Source organism: Lagopus muta, chromosome 2 (assembly GCF_023343835.1).
Source record: "Lagopus muta isolate bLagMut1 chromosome 2, bLagMut1 primary, whole genome shotgun sequence".
Lineage (NCBI taxonomy): Eukaryota > Metazoa > Chordata > Aves > Galliformes > Phasianidae > Lagopus > Lagopus muta.
In genome coordinates this window covers 28,947,243-28,968,991 of record NC_064434.1, presented here as the reverse complement: position 1 = coordinate 28,968,991, position 21,749 = coordinate 28,947,243, and the positions used below count along the sequence as shown (strand labels likewise).

The window sequence follows — 21,749 nt, the reverse complement described above, 5'->3', positions numbered from 1 at the left end:
ATGAATTCACATGTGAACTTTCTGAGCTTCTACCTTTGTTTCCTGTGTTCATTTTGCAATTTTTACAGCCTCTGTTAGTCTATCCACTAACTCAAGGTGGTGAATTTTAACCAGAATTGATACAATGTGAATTGTACACCAAGGTTTTACAAGTTTTCTGAGGTCTGATAGAAAGAAAAGAGATGCCTTATATAGAGTCCCCGCTGAAGAAACCTGCTTTATGATCTCAGTACTTATTATTCTCTTGGTCTGCCAGCTGTATGCCCTGGGTAAGGGAAAATCATGGAGGCACAGTGGATGAGGCAGATGGCTACAGTGTGGGTTAGGATGTGACACTCCATTAACAGAGTAGTTTCAGAACTTCTTGCATGCAATCTTTTCACTACAATGAATATTAAAGTGGAATTAAGTTAATTTATTTTTTTATCAGCTCTCCATGTTAACACATACGTGTCTTTCATGAGCACAGCACTAACACAGACATTTACCAGGGATACATATGTGCATGACAGTGTGTAACATACAGTAAAAACGAGCACACTAAACGTGGAAAGCCTGAATCAAAAAATTTACTGAATCTAGCACCCAGTTTATGGCATTCATTTTCCTGCATTTTTTTTTCTTGCAATAGAATTTTCAATAGCCACTATGAAGTGAATATGTTTTGTTGCTGATTTTAAAGCATCCTGTGCTTTGAAACATACTGAGTCTTATGATTCTGTCCTATACGACATCCTCTGCATCACTAGTATTAAGAGGATCTTTGGATTGAACAAATGCTAACACCAGTCACATAGTAAAATGTTAATTTAAACAACTTATTTTTAAATAAAGACTTTGTAATGGAAAATTCCAAGATGAAAGGAATCTCCTGGAAACAGAGCAGGCTATGAATCTAATACAGGCTTCTATTGTTTATTTTTAACAGTAAGACCCTTGGAAAGTCTTCAGTCTGCCAGCAGCACTGGCTACATTACAGATGCTTTGGGAACCCACAACATCTGTGGGAGGGAGGAAGTTTTCCATAGTAATATCAACTAATTAATCTCACTCAGTATTTAAATACAAAACTAGAAACCACTGAAGTAACTGCACAATAAATGTTGCTTATTGAATTATTTAAAAAGTGAGCCTCTACTTGGTGACCCTAAATGTCTTGTTTATGGTAGAAACCTTGACTACAGAGAAACAGTCATACACAGGCAAATTATTGAGAATATAACTGGAGTCATAAATATAGCAGTTGTCTTAAGATATTTATAACAGTCTTTTTTATACCAGACTGGAATTCCATTATTGTTTTAGTCATGCTTTAGAAAAGCTAAAATAGCCAAATAAATGCTAATATGAGCGATAAAACAATCTAATTCTTAAAGCTAATGCAAATGAAAATGCTTGATAACTCCATGCAAGTGCTCAACACTACACAAAACTCCTGCAAGTCAGAATAAAACATGTAAAGAAGGGTTTAATATAATGACTCAGTAAAACACCTGCCATGTACTTCAACTGCCCTCCTTCCAGCAACTCATTTGTCACAGTACAGGCTATTCAGTTCTCCTCATTTATTTCCTTATCTTCCACCAAACAGCTAATCTTGCTGATAATATGACACTTTTCAAAGTGTCAATTCTCTAAAAATTCCAACCCTCAAAATACACGTCTTAGTTCAAACATCAACCTGACATCTCTGGGTCACCCACAGAACGCATTCCTGGATTTCTATGAAAGTTACTTGAGTAGTACAGATGAATCAAATTACGTATTATATGCATTATCTTATTTTGAGGCCATGGCAAAAAATGATGGAAAGACACACTTAAAGTTTCCAGAGGAGAGCGAAGATTAGCAATAGACTCTTCTCAAAGGTGAAACACTTAAGATAATTTTCTCTTCCATTTAGAAAAACCACTGCCCCCCTTCCCCCTGCCCAGACTAACCTGAAATAATGGGCCGTATAAGTTCCTATAAAGAGAAAGTAATTCAGTAATTTTTTTTCAATAGGCAATGAGGAATTCTATACTTTGTCCTTACTAGCAAAAGACAGATTTGAAGAGAGGTCAGCAAAAGAAACAAGTAACTATTTTTCCTGCTCCAGAGTATTCAGTTCCAGTATACTATTAGAGAAGTAAAAATAAATTGATCTCTGGAAGCCATCTATCTAACACGAGTACAATAACATAACAGACAGCAGTATAATTAAAAATAGTTGCTAAACGTTGAAGTCAGAAAATAGATAATTAGTTCTTATGAAACTAAAGATACTCTACACGCTTATAAATTTGTCATGGCTTCAGTTACAACTTAATGAACTGAACTCAAAACCTAGAAGTTAATCTAGTAGCATAACACTTTGAAGTTGATTCTGCACTTTAATAACTACTAGTATGATTTCTTTATTCAAATTAGAAGAGTCACTTATTTTTTATCATTGTTCTGTTAGTTGTACAATAAAGCACAAAATAAATGTATTCCTTCGTTATAAATATACAAATTACCGTTGAGAATGCAGCACAGTTCCAATATCTTGTATTTCTCTTCTACAAAGGAGGGGTAGCATACTGTACGACGATTTTATACAAAATACTGATACCAAGAGGTAGAAAAATCAGGAACATCTTATCTGGCCCGGGAAACCCAAACTCTGATCCCTTTCATGCTAAACTACATCTAGTAATTCACTGAAAAATTGATCCAGCTAAATTCTTTTTAATTAATATAACATGAACTTGCCCTGGTACAGGTTTGTACAAGGAGCATGGAACCAAAAATAAGCAAGGTACAAAAGAAATCTGTAACACTCAGCACATTATCAGCATCTGAGGATAGTGAAAGTTCAGATCATAAGTGGAGCAAAATGAATAGTCCATCCAAAGACAGTTTGGAATAGCCTCTAGATTAGCTTTTATTAATGAATGTACAGCAGTGTTCTGCTCTTGCTTCTGCTAGTTCTTTCTGTAAAATCTATAATAATAAAAGATTTTACATTTCAGTTTTTAATTTATGAGTGAAGAATCTTAACTACATCCTGTACACTGTAGCAGAAATTCAATATATGGATTTTAATTACTTTTGTAATTAACATCAAATGAATCAATCTATTTCAATACAGAACATATTCTCATTAGCTGAAATGCATTAAAAGCTTTTGGTCAGCATGTTTTCCTTGACTGTCATGACATGAAGTTAAACTTAGCTGACTATGTGGTGCTGTACTGCTACATATCAAGTGAATTACTGAGCTGACAAGAAGGATGGATACAGTCTAAACAGAGGATGGGGGAAGAACTAAACTTGTTGCACAGATCACATCACATAAGTTTATGACAGCAACAGACAGCACTAATGTGAAAGCTGAGAGGAGATCAGAAGAAACTTCATACTTTCTCTACTCTGTTCTCAATCATCACCCTAAATGGCTAAACTAGTTCCAATTTACTATGTAGGTGGGTGGAAATCCAATGGGAGAAAATCTGTTTCCAATCTAGAAAGTGCACCATGGCTATATTTCACTGCTGGCTGTCCTCAGTGAGACAGTAAACGCCCAGTTATTTTATCTAGCTCTACACTAAAGACTTTGAGCATTTTTTGCAAGAGAACAGCAGAATAAGCAGTATGTAGTGAAATTCTGAACAAAAAGAGGCATCTACATGTGCAAATATTACTAAATAAAAAACATCTACAAGCTTGAAGATGCCAGTACAGATGTGTTTAAATATTCTTTAAGTTAATTACTCTGTCATTAAAATAAATTTTGAGGTCATCAAAGAAATAAGACCCAGAAAACCTTGTAAAAGATGTGGGTGAGAGCAAAAGCAATCAGTAAAGTTAAAGATGGACCCTGATAATGTATTAAGCTCATACGAGTCTTCGTGATGGCATAGGCTACATTAAGGGACACTAGAGGGTAACTATGCAGTCCTATATTTTTACATGTGAAACAGAACAGATGTAGGAAGAACTGGCTTACAGATAGTACATATAACAAAGTAGGACTGAATTACAACCAAAAACTTCCAGATGTGTCACCTAATAAAGCTAAGGCTTAATGATACATCATTCCTGCAGATCTGTTTATGTCCAATCTGTTCAGGTATTCATTAAAGATAAGCCTCAGGACTGCTCAGCAGTACATATACCAGCTCAGAGTGGTTGATAACTTTTTTTATCAGGTAGTCACAATGAGCCAGAATTTGTGTGTTTTCAGTGTACTCATGGGACACAAAGTACTGTGGTCAATCTTAGAACTTGATATAAAAACAATGATATAACATAGGAAGAAGTTGTTGGAAGTGAGTTCAGGTCCAATTTAAGTGTCAACAAGACAAGGCCTTTCCTGCAAAACTAGGCATCAGCTCTCAGTGTGCACTGCTACATGGGATTATTCCTCTCTAAATGCAGGATTCTGCATTGCCCTTGTTGAACTTTATGGGATTCCTATTGACCAATTCCTCCATTATGTGAATGTTTCTCTGAATAGTGGCATATTCATCTAGTCTTTCAACTAAACTTGTCAGTTTTCAACAGTTTGCAAAACTGCTGCTGAGTGTGCACTTTTCCCAATCATCCAAGTCATTAATAAAGATGTTATACAGTATTACTGCAGTCCTGACCCCAAAAGTACGCCACCAATGACTTGCCTCCAGCTGGACTTTGCGTAACATAGCACAGCTCTCTGAATCGCCAAGTTTCAATAAGCTTCCCTGTCCATTTGCCCAGGCTGCACTTCTGTCTAAGAAAATAATAAAGATAAGCCCAAGAATAACTAATTCTCTCTCATTCACCAAGCAAGTTAATTAGTGAATGAAGACAGTCAGATTGGTCAGGCACACTATTTCCTTCATAAATTCACGCTGACTATTCACCATCACCCTCTTGGTTTGTACATCTAGAAATTGTTTCCAGGATTATTTGCTCCATCACTCTCCCAGGAGCTGAGATGAGACTGACAGGCTGTAATTTCCCAGATCCCAGATTTGTACATGGGAATGAGAATTTCTTTCTTCCAGTCTTCAAGAAAACTCCCTGGTTGCTTTGCCTTTCCAGAGCTTCGCAATGGATACACAGCAAGAAGTGCATTGGAAATCAAAGGAATGACAGAAAATGTGGACCAGCTACGGAATGACGGAAGCTAGCTGATAATAAATGACAGTGTATCCTTAACCCCTTTTAGCTTCAACTCCAGAGGGACTTCAGCTTCTTTGATCTTGTTCCTGTATACATATATAGTGCCTCTGTATTCTTTCTGTTTCCACTTTCTAACAGCTTACTTTGAATTCCCGTATATAGGGATGAAACATTCTTTAGCTTGAAGGAGGTGATCACTGAAAATCAGGCTGCCTTTCCAGATCCCTCTTACAGAGTATTACATGGAATTTTGCCAAGCAGAGCCCTGAATAGGACAAGGCCAAAGACGGGTTGGGATGCTGCTTTCACTTCTTCCATTCTCTTAGGATTGTGAATTTCAAGTTATCATGGTCACTGCAGCCAAAGCTGCTCCCAGCATTCACACTCCCAACTGTTTCTTCCTTGTTTGCAGTTACTGAGTCCAGAAGAGCATCTTCCCTTGTCGGCTTCTTGATCACCTGTGTCAATACATTGTCATGAAAAAAAAAAACAAAACACAACTCCTGGATTGTTTGTGCCCTACTACATTGCTCATCCAGAAGATCTCAGGATGGTTTGAGCTTCCCACAAGGACCAGGGCCCATGAATCTCAATCTTCTTCCAGTTGATGGAAGCCCATTTTCATCTACTATTTCTTGGTCAAGAAGTCTGATAGCTGACACCCACAACATTATCACTTTGGTCATCCTTCTAATCTTAACTCACGATTTCAGTCGGCCATCCATTTCATCCAGTTCCCTGCATCCTCTCTGCTGTCTCACATAAAAGTAACTCCCCATCCTTGCCTCTCTGGCTTCTGCCAGTCACAAGAAATGTATGAGTGTGTTTCACAAACAAGTGAGTAGCATAGCATAAGGTCTGAAATCAGGACTGGTTTAAGTCCACTGTTCCAGATGATTATATTTAACCTGTTTCTTTAATAAATCAATTTAAAGTATTTTAATTAAGCATAAGCTTTTAATTAAACAACACGTGTAAAAAATAGTTGAAAATATGGCACAAACATAATTATATTTAGTGCCTTAATGAATGTTTGATATACAATAATAAAAATAAAATACAATAATAAAACTCCTACAAAATATGTGTTTATCAAATTTTAAATGAGAAACAACTACAGTATTTCTTATAGAGGGATATTTTGTTTCAGATTAAGAGATTCTCTTTTGTTTCACAGTAAGAGAAATTGACCTTAAAAAGAGTTATCTAGTTTCCCATATAATTGACAGATAAAATGTAAACATCTTATATGGCAGACAGTTTTCTAAGTACCCCAGAACAAAGACCTGCTGTTTACCCCCAAAATGCATGACAGTTCCCTACCTGATGTTACTGAGAAGTCCATCTTCAAAGGTATGTTTGATTAAATAGGCTTCTAATGAATAATAATGCCACTGTATCACTGGGAATAATTTTAAATCAAGAGAGCAAATATCCTTTTTTATCTGATAAGGTCTACAAGGTGCTAATTCATGATCACGTATTTAACACTGATACTTAATTATCAACCATTTGCATTAAATCCTGAGAATTCCTTTCTGCGGCAATTAGCACTGCACTGCGAAATGTTCCTGAATCACGAAAAATAATCTGTAGGAAACACATGGACAAAGGATTGTTTGACTGTATTACAAATTCATAGTGACATGGAGTCAATGACTAATAAAAGCTAAACTGCATAAAGAAGGACTAGTAATCTGACTTCAGTTATGAAAAAAACACAAAACCTACATGTTATGACAAGGCAGATTCACCGATCTCATTCAAGTCAAAATTGACACAACTGATACTGGCCTGGAATTCCACTAGAGACCATGACAGTCAACACTTCCTACTAACAAGAAAGATATTTGAAATAATGTTATATCCAAGTTATGATGGCTGCTCTGAAAGTAATGCCTCTTATTTTGTTACCCCACAAAACCAGAGATGGGTGTTGGTGGCATGGCAATAGAGGTTGAACCTTCCACCAATATTCAGTTACACTCTGTTGCTGTGTGACAGATGGCAGCAGAGTGGCAATCCGACAAAGTGGTGTCTGACATGGAAGTGCATATGAAGTTAAGGTGAGTTATTGAATTCCTCCATGCAGAAAAATTGGCACCCATTGACATTCATTGATTTATGGAGACCAAAGGGTGTATGTGAGCACAGTGAGGCAGTCCATGGTGTTTTCAGCAGTGTACACAAAAGACAATCACAGAATCACACAGAATCACCCGGGTTGGAAGGGACCTCAAGGATCATGTAGTTCCAACCCCCAAGACAAGCCACATTCACAGAATCACAGAATCACAGAATTGTAGGGGTTGGAAGGGATCTCCTGAGATCATCGAGTCCAACCCCCCTGCCAAAGCAGGTTCCCTACAGCAGGTAGCACAGGTAGGCATCCAGGCAGGTCTTGAACATCTCCAGAGAAGGACACTCCACCACCTCCCTGGGCAGCCTGTTCCAGTGCTCCGTCACCCTCACTGTAAAGAAGTTCTTGCGCATGTTTGTGCGGAACTTCCTATGCTCCAGTTTCTGGCCATTTCCCCTTGTCCTGTCTCCACTCACCACTGAAAAGAGTCCGGCCTCGCCATTCTGCCCCCCACACCTTAGATATTTATAGACCTGGATCAGGTCCCCTCTCAGTCTCCTTTTCTCAAGGCTGAACAGACCCAGTTCACTCAGCCTTTCCTCATAGGGGAGATGCTCCAGGCCCTTCACCATCTTGGTGGCCCTCCGCTGGACTCTTTCCAAGAGATCCCTGTCTTTTTTGTACTGGGGAGCCCAGAACTGGACGCAGTACTCCAGATGAGGTCTTACCAGGGCAGAGTAGAGGCGGAGGATCACCTCCTTTGACCTACTGGCCACGCTCTTTTTAATGCACCCCAGTAAGCCATTGGCCTTTTTGGCCACAAGGGCACACTGCTGGCTCATGGCCAACCTGTCATCCACCAGGACACCCAGGTCCCTTTCCACAGAGCTCCCCTCCAGCAGGTCATCCCCCAACCTGTACTGGTGCATGGAATTATTCCTCCCCAGATGCAAGACTCTACACTTGCTTTTGTTAAACCTCATCCGGTTTTTTTCTGCCCAGCTCTCCAGCCTATCCAGGTCTTGCTGAATGGCAACACAGCCTTCAGGCGTGTCAGCCAATCCTCCCAACTTCGTATCATCGGCAAACGCTGAGGGTGGCCATTATCCCCTCATCAAGGTCATTGATGAAGATGTTGAAAGGTGCACAGCTCTCATACCACAAAATGAAGTACATTCTGATCAGCTCATCCATGCAAATTGGTGGATTATGACCAGAAAACTGTGTTTGAGCTCCATACTACTGTTAGCTTCAGTGCACTGGGAACAATGGTGGCAACGCTGGAATAATGCAAAGTTTGCTTCAGCTGAGTTCCTGTGCTCACACACAAACAGAATATCATACGCAAGTTTATCAGGACCTACTGAACCAACATGAGACTGAAAGTGATGGTTTCCTGGACTACATCTTTACCAGTGATGAAATGTGGTATCACCATTACAAAGCCAGAGTCAAAATGACAGTCCATGGAGTGCTGACGTGAATTCCCTGCTGAAGAAAAAATTCAAGGTGCAGCCCTCAAAGGGTAATGTAATGTACACTGTCTTTTGGTATAGCAAAAGGGTGATCATTCTGGACTTCCTGGAAACTGAACAAACTATCAACTCTGAGTGCTACGTCACAATGCTGACCAAACTGAGTGCTCAAACTTCCAGACTCAGGCCAGATAAGACAATCTTGCTTGCAACATGATAACACCAGGCTCCATACCAGTTTGAAGACCATGGAATACATAGCCAATCTTGAATGGACTGTTCTACAACACTCAATCGTATATTCCAGATTTGGTGCCTTCTGACTTCCATCTGTTTGCGCCAATGAAAAGTGGACTGTGTGAGAAACATTTTCCAAGTAACTATGCCATCATAGCAGTTGTGAAACAGCGGGTCTCATTTCTGGTGTACATTTTTACAAGCGCTGCATGTAGGTTCTTGGTCATCACTGGTGAAAATGCATAGGTAATGGTGGTGCTACGTTGAAAAACAATGTTTTGTAGCTGAGAATTTGCTCTATCAAATAGTGTTATTGGGCTCTTTGTATCTGTTGTAGTTTCCATGGAAATAAACAGGAGGCATTACTTTCAGTGACCTACACAGTTTATCCACGCTGGTTTATATACTCATATTTAGAACTGGCATCAGTCATAATTACATCTCCATTAGAAGTGCTGTTAATCAACAGAATATCCAAAGTGAAGATTAGGATGCATGCTATGTCACAACATTCTGACAGGTAATTCAATTACAATTATACTGTGGGAATGAAATTAGTCCTCTGCCTTAAAGGGTTCAGACACAAACTTGTCATTGATCAACAGACCAGAAAGATTTGCTTTTTATTTTCTGAGTTACTTAGCTTCTTCAATATGCTCAAGTTTTCAAATACTAGAAACATTCATATTTTTAAGTTTTGACTCAAGGAACATTTGGAGTGTTATCTACCTATTCAGATAAGATAAGCTGTATTTCTTTGTTGTTCTGCATCAATTTATTTCCTCCTTACTATAAACAGCATTTTGTTCTACAAATGATGTGCATAATGATCAATGCAATTTGAATGTAATGTAGTGGAAGGAGCAACTCATCACAATTAAAACTGCCGTATGAACTTGAACAGTTACATATTTATAGCTAACCTGCATACATTTTTAAACCACAAGGTGCGTTGCCATGTTTAAAAAGTCTTAACTGCTCAAACAAAGAAATATTTCTAAATATAAGGTAACACATATTATCCAAAACGATAGAATCTCAAATCATCAAAATCTTATCAGTTCTTCTAGCTTTATCTAGCTTTTTTTTTTGAGGATCTTTTCCTTCCAGAGGACTTAGAAGGCAAAGTCAGGCAACTGTTAACACTGATGGAGCTGGTGGTAAAGTTATTGGATAGAAACCGCAGTCACTATGACCTGAAACTGCAGTCCTTCTGACCTTTAAGAGTACCGTATTTTGCACAAAAAAGCAAAGTTGTTGCTTTCTTACTGAGAGCCCTAAAACAGTACTGTATTTTCACTTGCCTAACAGCTTCATTTGTATCTCTTTCCAGAAATGCAATAAAATGAAGCATGATAGGGTTAAGTTGACTAAAAGCATTAGCTAGAACTACTGCTGACTTAAAATGAGCTGGCTTATTTCACATTCAGAAATTTGACACCAGAACTCTAAATATGAAAACTAATCAACACTTTTAGGCTCGTGTAGGAATGCTAGAAGAGGACAGTTTAACAGGTTACTCATTTGAAGGCTGCAGTACTCTCCAGTTAAATTTTGCTATTTAGGATAGTTTGTTTGCTGGTGAACAGCTGTAGGATTCAGTCTCCTCAAACTCAATGGAGAGAGAGATGGAGATAACCTTTCCAAAGGTGATTCAGAGCAGGAATCTCGCTGGTGTATTCTGAAGGCTGATATTTTTCTCTTCAACACAAAAGGTACTGAAGCATATTACTTTGATAAGCTTAATTTAGTGAGATGTGTAAAACTAAGCCAACTTGTTTGAGCTTCTATATGCTTACTAATTTCTTTACAGCTCTCATTTTTCAGAAGATAACCAAAGAAAAGAATTTAGTACGTAAAATTGGCAGTTCAAAGAACTTCTGGGCCTTAAATGTAACATTACACGCATACACTTGCCACGGTCACTTGGCTGACAAACTTCCAAGTGAAGATGATGATGGAAACGTGATTTCAGTGAGATAGAATACAAGCAGATAAAAAATGCTCTTTTCCTTGCCCCTCCTCCTCACTTATTGCCTCTCCTCATACTTGATATATGCTAACATCAGGTTCATCAGAGGAAAAAAAAAACATCTGAACTTCAATTCAGTAACAAAACTTAAACTTCAAATTTCTAGTTCACAGAATTTAAGGAAACATTAAGAACAAGAGTCAATTTAACTTAATGTTAGATGTCAGAATTAAAAGAACCAATACTAACCAGTTATCTAAGGTTCCCCTAACAATTAATGCTAGAAAAAAATATTTGCCTCATTTTTTACCTCTCTTAAGAAGAAAATCATCTAAGATAAAAGGAGTTTTCTTCTTTTTAATGATATTTTAGACAAGTTTCATAAACTATTTAATAAACATCTAATTTTATATAAACTATACTGTAGACATACAGCTTTTAAGGCTGAATCTCACTCTGGAAAACTGTTCACAATACAATCAAACCTTTCCCAAATCAACGTTCTACTCCTATGTAATTAGAAACTGTGCTAAGAAGAGATTAAAGACTGTGTTACAGAAGCTGCTGCTTGTCACAGATGACAAGGAAGCTAACTTTTCCTCAGATTGTAAGAAAAAGGCCTTCTCTTCTCTCAAACATCCAATTTCCTTTCATTCTAACCTTGCTTGATATAAAATCACAATGATATCTATTTTTCCACATCTCTAAGGAATGTGATCTTGCATAGCTACAATATCCAATCACTAAAAAGTATTGGCAACGCACATCAAAAATTCTGAAGAGTGGATGATAGGCTATTGGATAAAAGGCTTCTCAACATAGCATCAAAAAGATTCTAAAATTCACTAATTGCATTTAATAGTTGAAATGATCTCATTTGGAGAGTGTTGTCCAAATGCTCCTTGAGCTCGGGCAGCTCGGGACTATGCCCACTGGGGAGCCTGCTGTATGCAGATGAATGTATTCCTAACCTCCAGCTGTCCCTCTCCTGACAGCTCCATGCCATTCCCTCAGGCCCTGTTGCTGTCAGAGAACAGAGCTCAGCCTGCCCTTCTGCTTCCTGTGAAGAGCTGCAGCCACCATCAGGCCTCCTCTCAGCTCTTTGCTCTGGGCTGAGCACACCCAGGGACCTTTGCTGCTTCTCATATGTCTTGCTTTCTAGACCCTTCACCATCCTTGGAGCATTCATCTGGACACTCTCTAATAGTCTTATGTCCTTCTGACATTGTGGCACTGAAACTTGCACACAGCACTTGAGGTGTGTGGCCACAAAGAGCAGAGCAGAGAAAGGACAATCTCTCCCATCACCCAGCTGGCAGTGTTGAGCTTGCCACATCCCAGAGGACAGTTGGCCCCTTGGGTTTCCACGGGTAAATTGCATTAGGTATCTTTCACCTTACTGGGTATTTTAGGGGAACAAAACCACGTTAGGGTTAAAAATTAAAAAAAAATTATGAGTAACATATGAATGTTAATTTCTTCCTCGTATTTCTATGAAAGATATGCATATTATTACTATATATTTAGTTCACCATGTAAGTACTATCCAAACTTAAAGAGAAAAAAAAAAAGCAAGCAAGTATAGAGTACCTCATGTCTTAGACATAATGTTGTGGACAGTATCAGATAGAATTCAGATGCTCTATCTGAATTCTGACTGCCAAGGCTCCCCTGGCAGGCTATTGGTTTTGTACACAGTGTTGGCCTACTCTATAGACAGGATGCACTGCTACTCATCAGAATGGAAGAAGTAGAATGAGGACAAGGCTCTAACCTCAGGTTTTCTCCTTTCTCCCATAGCATAACGTTACTGGTTCTCTTGGGTTGATTCTCTTCCGATATTTGTGATCAGACATTCTGCAATCAAGGAATATCCCTGATAAAATTTTCTCAACAAAGAGATAGTTATAGGAAAAACTATCTATTATTCAGCCTGCCACAAATACTGTGACAAGGCCTAAATGAGGAAATCCAGTATTTAGAAAAAAGATGTATTTCAGAATGACTAAAGCTCTTTGTAAGAGACAAATAGAAAAAAAGTTAGGCTGCACCGAAATGCAACATTTAAATACATAATTTGAAATGACTTTAAACACATGAATAACTTTCACATTTACAGCTGCATTGTTGTGTTCTTCTGGATTACAGACTGCATTGTTAATGCAGATGTCAGGTTGTGTTCACTCATCAAAAGCATGGCTTGGAACAGACTTGTGAACTTTCTTTAACAATAAATCAAAGTGGAGCTAGCTCATACACTGAGCCCACATTCTGATTTTCACTGACATTCCTCCCCACTGCGTGAACAGATTAAAGAGCGTTCAGCTAAATGTCATGAGTGGCGAGTCTGTCTAAAAATGTTCTGAAGTATTATATGATGCCACCCAGAATTTTATCAGATTGATTTTCTCCATAGGCATGTACATACACATATATATTTATACGGTTCCTAATTCATATCCTGACTTTTAACACTTAAAATCATATTTTTGAGAGTTCAGACATTTGTAGATGTTAACACCGACAAACAAGCCAACGCTACAGACACAGTAAGTGCTGGAAGTTTTGTCAAGTTAAATGTAGACAAGATCCCATCTGTATATTTAAAAAAACATGAAACTGAAAAGTAAATTACTATCAAGGATGAAAGACATTTGATTACTGATAATGCAAATGAATTAAACAGCTTTCAAAGTAGATATATTAAAATTACTATATAAATACTAGTTTCACAGCCAGTGATTCATCATCCATGAAAACAGCAAAACAGAAGCAGGCATATAGGGAAATAGTCATATAGAAAGGAAGAAAAAGGGAGATTTTACAAAATAGATTCTTCAGATGACAAAATTACATTGTTTCTGCTGTAATACCTTACTGGCATGTAGATTATTATACTGATTCACAATCCATAATGAGATAATAATATGCCTTTATGCCCACCTTCCCACAAATACATAACTTAATGGGAACTTTTGCTTTCTGTTGTAGATGTGTAAGTGCAAAAAACTACCATCATCTTAGGCTAGCAACGGAAGATAGTTTATATGTACACAGGCATATTTCATAGGTTCTTCTGTGGCTTTTCAGTTGTATTTGTATAACTTCTGGTTGTATTTTGGCAGATAGACAAAAAAGAGGTGTGATGAAACTGAAGCTGCATTTGAGAACTCACCTGATTCTGCCCCGAGGGCGTTCAGATTGCTCTGACATAAAACTTGTGCTGCTGAGGCGTGAGGCACTGCTGGTTCGCGAAATGGCTGATACGTCACTGACATCACTATCTGATGATTTGGCAGAGACGTTATCACAACTTCTGTACTGATCTGTTTGTATGTTATACTAGAGATTAAGAAAAGAAAGGGTGAGGAGTCTCATCAAAACAGAATGTATATACTGAGACAACAAATGACCTAAGTATGACAATTCTGTCAAGCAGCTTTTCAATTTAACAGTATTCGATGAATTCAGAGAAACATTCATATTAAATAATCTCTTTATGTCTAATGAAGAATTAAAAAGTGGTATTTATGGAATAGGTCAGATACTTGAAATATATTACAACACTGGAATTTTAAAAGGTTGCCTCATCTTCAGTACTCTTGAACTACAATGAGGAAATATTTATGCATTGTATGCACACCTTCTCAAGCACATGCATATACTCTATTTGATGGTGGATTTTTTTAAACTTTCCAAATACTAAAAAATATGCCATGAAATACTTGCATAGAGTTCTTTTGCGAGAGTAGAACTTTATATAATCTGAATGATATATAGTCTTATGCTACAAGAAGGTGGCTCTGAGGGGTTGATTTCAATTCTTAAGTTATTTCTTTGTATTGTGATACTTGAGAAACGGTAAAGCAGAAAGCTAACTCCGTAAAAATAATATTTGTTCTCAAGGGGATTGGTTCCCCTACCTGGCTTTTCTACATGTGCACAAGCATAAGAACTAACAGAGGACCTGTCAGGAAGAATATGCAAAGAGGGGTAGAAATTGGTACACTTTTATCAAAAGCAGAAACTTTGGTTAGTTAACTGACTGAAAATCCATACCATCTTTTATGCAACACTTGTATTACCCACATCATCAGTAAGACATGCAAAAATTCAGTCCCAGAAATGTCAGACTTAGCTAAATTAACTAAAGTAACTATTCAGTCACAGAGATATGAGAATCAAACCATTGCCAGGTTTCCAAAATTGAAATTCACTATCATTAGAGAGAAAGGGGCAGTTGGCTGAGAAAGGATTCTAACAGTGGCATACTTTCTAGAGCATTTTATGTGAAAGCTATGAACACATGGCAAGATGAGGCAGTTTCTGACAGAATGCTCTACAGAGTTCACTTTCTGGATATGCTCTACAAAACTGCAAGTCACTGAAGTTTATGTATGAATTTTACTCAAAGTTGTAACCATCTATGCGTATCCCCAGCTGAAGTAGGCATTAGATTGCAGGCTGAGCCAGTTGGCAGATGTCATGACTTAGCTTAAAAACCCTGGCAAACATCATCTTAAGTTTGTACAAATGAATGTATCTCCTCCTATCCTCTAGTCATGTTTATTTTCTAGTACTCCATTAGTTGCCTGTTAGCAGCTATCTTAGAGGTCTCCATAGCACACTTGGGAACCCCCTGTTAAAACAAGTAAAATGAAGAAGTTAACTGGGGTAGAGAATGGGAAGGAATAAAAATGGTGAGTATAGGAGTCTGTAGGAAAAGCTGGAGTTACACAAATTAAGCATCTCAGCACATGTTCTAGCATTACTCAGTTTCTCTACGTCAAAACTCACTGGGTAACATTTTTCTTCTGAAGTCTATGCTTCAAAAAAATCAAAGCAATAAAGCATGAAAATATTTTTTTAAGTCAGGTTAAATAAAAATGTTTAGAGGCTTGAAGACAAAAAAAAAAAAAAAAAAGGATTAACTTTTTCCAGATTAACAGCACCATTACTGAGCCAGTCTTGATATTTTAGGCAAAAATTCCACATAATTCCTAAAGGAATCTTTTACATTGTCCTAAGATGACACACCTGAAAATAGGAAAAACATCTAAGCATGTGTAGTTTTACTGTGAGATGGGAGATGAAGAAAGAACTAAAGCCACATCTCCTACTGCTTTGGTATTCCAACATCAAAACTGCAGCATTAAATATAGAGATTCCCAAGGAAGAAAGAACCCTTCCCTTTGCGGATATAGAGATTAGCATAAGAAGTAGCAAGGCTACAATTTAATGTTGAGTGTTGCAGCATTTACATTTTACTTCTTAGGGATTTAGCTCTTTCTTCCCATAGCCATTCCTTCTGCTGAATTGCCTGTCATCTAAAGGACACATAAAACATTGTCAGCTTCTTATTTCCTGCCCACCCTTTTCAGTACAGTTTGGCAATCAGACAGTAACTTTAACTAATATCCCAAGCCCTAATCCTAAAAGCCTGTATGATGGATTGAGAAGATGACAAAACACTCAAGAACTCACATAGCTTTCTCCCTTTCTTTCTTGCAGATTCTCCGGTGTAAGAGCACAGGGCATTTGAGTATAGCTGTACCATTTGATTTGTTCTGTTTCTAGAGAACTTCTTTGGGCAGAAAATCTATATAGATAACTTGCACTATTGCCACTCAAAATTTTCTTTTAATTTCTTTGAAAGAATATTTTAATTTCAAATCATGTGAAGGGGCAGGGAGAAGGGAAAAGAAACAGATGAACAAAATGAGAGCACATTGAAATTAACTTTTTTTTCTTTCAAACACAGAGAGAAGTAAAGAGCTCTTACATTAGTGATCATTAAAAGAAGACTATTTTACCGTTACAACACTTCCAAAATAATCTTTCAGAGGAAAAATGTCACAAGCTGAGATCCTCTTATTTGATACTCTCAGTAGAGTAATGCCTGCAAGTTTTCCAGTTGGAACCAACAGTAAAATCATATAGTCCCTCTCATCTAGAGTCCTACTCCTCTTCAGCATAACTGTGTGTAATGCACTTCCCTATCATGTCACATTTAAATGTTACATGAAGCTTCCAAACTAAGTGAATTTGCAGTGAAGTTTCTTCCCTTTCAACTCTATCTCTTACACAGTTAAAGCCTGAGTATCATTTCTATTTTGAAGTGCACTATTTTTCCCATTAGGAAGGTTGCTGAATTTTACAGCTAGCTTCAAATCTCCATACTGTCTGCACTGTTAGTTCACTTTTGTATTGCAAACATGTTTTTTTCAATATAACTATCAGAAATATAAACCCTTAACATGCAGTTCTCCATTCATTTTACCACCTATGGAGTCAGTTCTGTGCCAGCAACAGGAGTACAAAAGGGTTATGATGAACTGCAAACGTGTTGACACCAGTGAAAAGAGCACAGAAAAACAATGAGTGCACTTCATATATACTTTCACAGTTGCATAATGACTAGCAGTATTAGCAATTTACTGATTTTAACACAATTTAGAAGTAATTTAATAATTCATTATAATTAAATTATCTTTCATATTAATAAGTTTTATTTCTAGACTTGTCCTCAACATTTGGAGGACAGAATAGTTAAGAGCTTTAACAAGTGAACAAGTGCTCCTTCCTCTGACTTCAGAGAAAGCCTCAGGTGTCTAACTCCTGAAAATGCATGTCCAAAAATGTTTTAAATAAGAAAATCAAATGGGGTTTAGGTTAATGAATCTAGGTTCATAGAGGGTCTTGAGCATACAGCTGCCTCCTGAGGCACCTTACTCTAAAGATGAATTTTGCCAGGAAATGCTGAATCATGGCAGAAAACACCCAGTTTTAAGACTATTTTCAAAGGGTTCCTATGAATGTTGCCTGGATTCAAGGCCTGGCAGCCACCACTTTGGTGTGCCTAGACTGTCTGTGACTCCTACCAGGACCTGGGTCTGTGTCTGAGGAGCAGCCCACGTGATGGTCGAGATGCCAGTAAATACCAGCGTATCAGGTGGCTTTATATCCAACTCAACCTACTGCAAACCTCACTTATCTTTCTTACCAGAAACAGCAGAAATGAGTAAGTCACACCATGGAAAAGTTGCAGTAAAGCCCAGGGGTCAAATTTATCATAATGAATGTTTTGAAACCATACCAATATTGAAGTGACTATCAAAATAATACATAGGTACAACTATTACTTGAATGTCAACGCAAGGGGAATCAAAAAAAGTTACTGCTGACATCAGCCTCTAAAAGAATCCCTTTCTGCAGCCACAGGGGCTCTGCTCAGCATTATATAAAACTTTGGTAGTCAGCCTCTTATCCATATCTCCTATCCATTCTACCCTTGTAGGCTTTAACTATCAACCTAAGTCTAGATTGCCAGTAGTCTAATGACATGATTATACATTTTATGCTAAATGATTTCAAATCACATACAGTGTCAACTGAGTTGGAAGCACACCTAAATATAGAGTGATGTACTTTTAAGTAGGCACAATAGCGCTCTGATCACTAACTCTTAAATACAGACCTAAAAAAATGTGTTGCACAATCTTTGAAAAGCCAGAACAGCTGTAGCAGAAGTCTTGTACAGTTAATGTACAAGAGCCATCAAGACCAGCATAAATGATGTAGATAATTACCTATTCAAAATTTGTTAATTTGGATAATTTTGTTAATTTGTAAATTAGTTGTTTAGAACACAGATGTTTAAAAATAGTTACACACCAACTGCACTGTGTATGTTTGAAAAACTAGTTCTTGGCTACCAAGATGAAGAAATTGAGAAATTGAATGGGAAAAATTACAAAAATGGAAGAAAAACACCAGACAGAAATTGGAAATTGTACTGACTTGAGTCGATAATAACAGCAAATTTAAATTTAATACATTAATTCTGTCCATACACAAGTAAAATCTTAAGAGGTTTATGAAAGTGTATGTGTAATAAAGCAAGAATATTTGGGAAAAAAAAAAATAGAGGAAGAAGCAAGTATTTCTGAACTGGCTGTTTTGAAGGGTTTTTTTCTGAATGTACAGCAGCACAGTTTCTCTAATAAATATAAATATTTATTTTCTTATTTTCAAATAGGAAGCAGAGTTCCTTGCAAGTAAACTATGCTTGCAAGTCTTGTTTCTTTTATAGCTACTTTATATTTCTTTCTCGCTATTCTATACTATTAGACCACTGAACATTTTTTTTTTGTCTTCCATTGAAGCAAGTTTTATTCCTACAGTTTTCAAAGATTTTGGCACCAGAAATTAGGTATAATCTTAAGTCCTTAGAGATCAGATTCACTAGCTTTACTGGATTACTTGCCACAACTTACTACATCTTCATTAGAACTGTCACATCTTCATCTGTTTGGTCTATTTTTTCCTGATCTGATGACATCTTCACAGGATAAACAGCAGCACTAGGTTTGCATTTAAGAACATATTCAGTGTTTACTGTCACCACAGGGATGTGAAGCAGACAGCTACATCACTCAATGTAGTGTAGATATTTAAATGTGCTAATATAATTTGTTCTCAGCACTTCAGAATTTATCACATATTGGATCATCCTACTATACCACATCACGTAGAAAATGCAAGAAAAGTTAAAGATTTTTGGATTTAAGTATTTCATTCCCTTTACCTCTTTTATAGCATTCTGACATCTCTGTCAGAATATGATGTACTTCCAAAATATTTTTTCTTAATAAAAATGGACAGGGAATTTGCTTTGCTGGAGTTGTGGGCATAGTGAACAAACAATCCTTTAGCAGAGTTCTTTCCATCTAGTATCCTGAATGCTGAAATTTCAATTTTAATTTCCACATACGTTTAAAAAAAATAAAGATAATAATAGAAACAGCTAAGCATGAGTGGATAAGGGAAACACTGCAGTTTGTTTCTTTCCAATCATTTAACCATTCACCAGATCTACATTAGCCTTAGAAAAGTATACCAAATAATAAATCTGGCCAAATCATAAATCTGAAAAAGGTAAAAATTTGGTCATCCTTGACAATGTCCTCACATCACACATTCCCTTTCTCTCCTGAAAACACTATCAAGATCATTTTGCCAAGTTAGAAATATGCGAACTCGTTGGGAGTTTGATAAAGACACATTGCATCTCACTCTCTTGTCCCGAGTTGACACAGTCAACACGATATTAAATGATACTAAATGACATATTAAAATTATTATGCAAATCCTGACTTCTGATCAGAATCACAGAATGCCTGAGGTTAGAAAGGATCTCTGGAGGCTGTTTGGTCCAACTTCTGCTTAAGCAGGGCCACCTAGGGCAGGCTGCCAATACTTCTCTTTTTTGGGCAGGAGAGGGGTAACATTTGTAGCTGGCAGTTGGTCAATGAGGATGAAAAGCTTTGTTTCTCTCATTTTTCTTCCCTGTTTTAAATTCAGTGTTCACAACGAGGTGGTCTCAAAAAGGGAAATATCTTCATTATAAAGTCGACTTCGTATTTAACTGTGAAAAGATGATGATACAAAGTAGATGCCTAATTGCCTACTACCCATTCTGAAGTGAATTTCTGATGTTTTGTACTGCTGGGTACCTTCTGTTATTCATTATTTTAATCTGTGTCCACAGGAGCACCAAGTCTGTAAAACACAAAGAAGGGGCACTTGGGAGGGGCAGGGACAAAAAGCCTGGCGCTGCACTACCATAACAAATGCCAGGAGCATACTGCCGTCTCAGCTCTTGAAAAACTGTCAGTGTTTGCTGTTTTCTGTACATTACCACTTCACACACTGAAAGACTGTCTCTTTTAAAATGTGTTCAGATCTTACTGATATGAAAAACTTCTTGTAAAAATCTCTCTTAGGGTCTAAATTATTAGAAGGTGTAATTTTATTGAAACTGCTGCTGAGATCTTATCTTTAGTATATTTGGCTGTTAAATGTGTCCTGGAGTTTTCTGCAGCGGACTTCTACATTTGCAGTGCCATCCCGTGGTTACTCATTGCCAACACACTACTACTGAGTAGGCCTTGGTGGCAGTGGAAGAACAGAACTGCAGGAATGCTCTTTGCGAACCCTAATGAATAGCTGGTTTTGTCTTTGCCCTTGACTTACACTACAGAAACAGTATGCTGCATCTCTAAACAGGAAACTTCTGCAGATATTTCCCCTCTCTTAGGTTTCTAAAAGCAGCAGGACTTCAGCATGACTCAGCTCCAGCCCCTCACATCTTGGCTTGTGAGAGGCAGCCTGGATTTCTGAGATCTTCTGCAGATTGCTTAGAAGTCTATAGAGATTTGAACTTACATGCCTGTGGGACAGCATTTCAGCATTATCAACAAAAATATATATGTTCTGTCTATATAACTTCATTCATGTAATTTTGTATACCTTCAATAATCAAAGGAAATTTTTACATTTTTATTGGAAAAGGAGATCAAAGTAATAGGTATGTATTTCCAAAAGAAAATACTTTATCTGTGATATCATTAGGATGCAAAAATATTACACAGATATGAAAACAGCTGCGTGAGATTGGATCTAATTATGCCTCGCTCTCTGTATATGACACAGCAGCAAAAGCCTAGAGAAGAATAAAAGATCAGGATCAGCATAGAAGGATACTTCTCTTGTCTCCTATTTCAACCCCCAGCAATTTGTAGATCTGAGACTTCTTAAAATCATGGTGACATGGCTGTTTAACAGTTGTTGAAGAATTCGTCTTCCCTGAATAATTTTTTTCAAGCGTTCTGCTTTTTGCTTTTTAGGTAAAATCAAAGTCTAAGTGTAAAGTACATGAGGGGAGTAAAAACAATGTTGAATAGCCCTTACGGAAGACTCTTTGTCAAGCTTTATAACAAAATGTTCTTGAGGGTGGTATAATATTTTAAATAGACATTTTATATCTTCAATTTTCAAGCCAAAATATCATTTTAAT

At 37.3% G+C, this 21,749-nt stretch overlaps 1 protein-coding gene across 44 annotated transcripts in view; it reads right to left on the bottom strand.

The window, feature by feature from the left end:
* RIMS1 (regulating synaptic membrane exocytosis 1) overlaps positions 1–21,749 on the bottom strand; it is a 292,326-nt gene that overhangs the window by 51,104 nt on the left and 219,473 nt on the right. For 33 of the 44 annotated variants that reach the window (XM_048938224.1, XM_048938239.1, XM_048938195.1 and 30 more), the window contains one exon: positions 14,067–14,233. The exons of the other annotated variants lie outside the window; for them this stretch is intronic. In XM_048938224.1, coding sequence (XP_048794181.1) covers positions 14,067–14,233 — 167 coding nt within the window. The remainder of the gene's footprint in view (positions 1–14,066; positions 14,234–21,749) is intronic. 44 annotated transcript variants of the gene reach the window in all.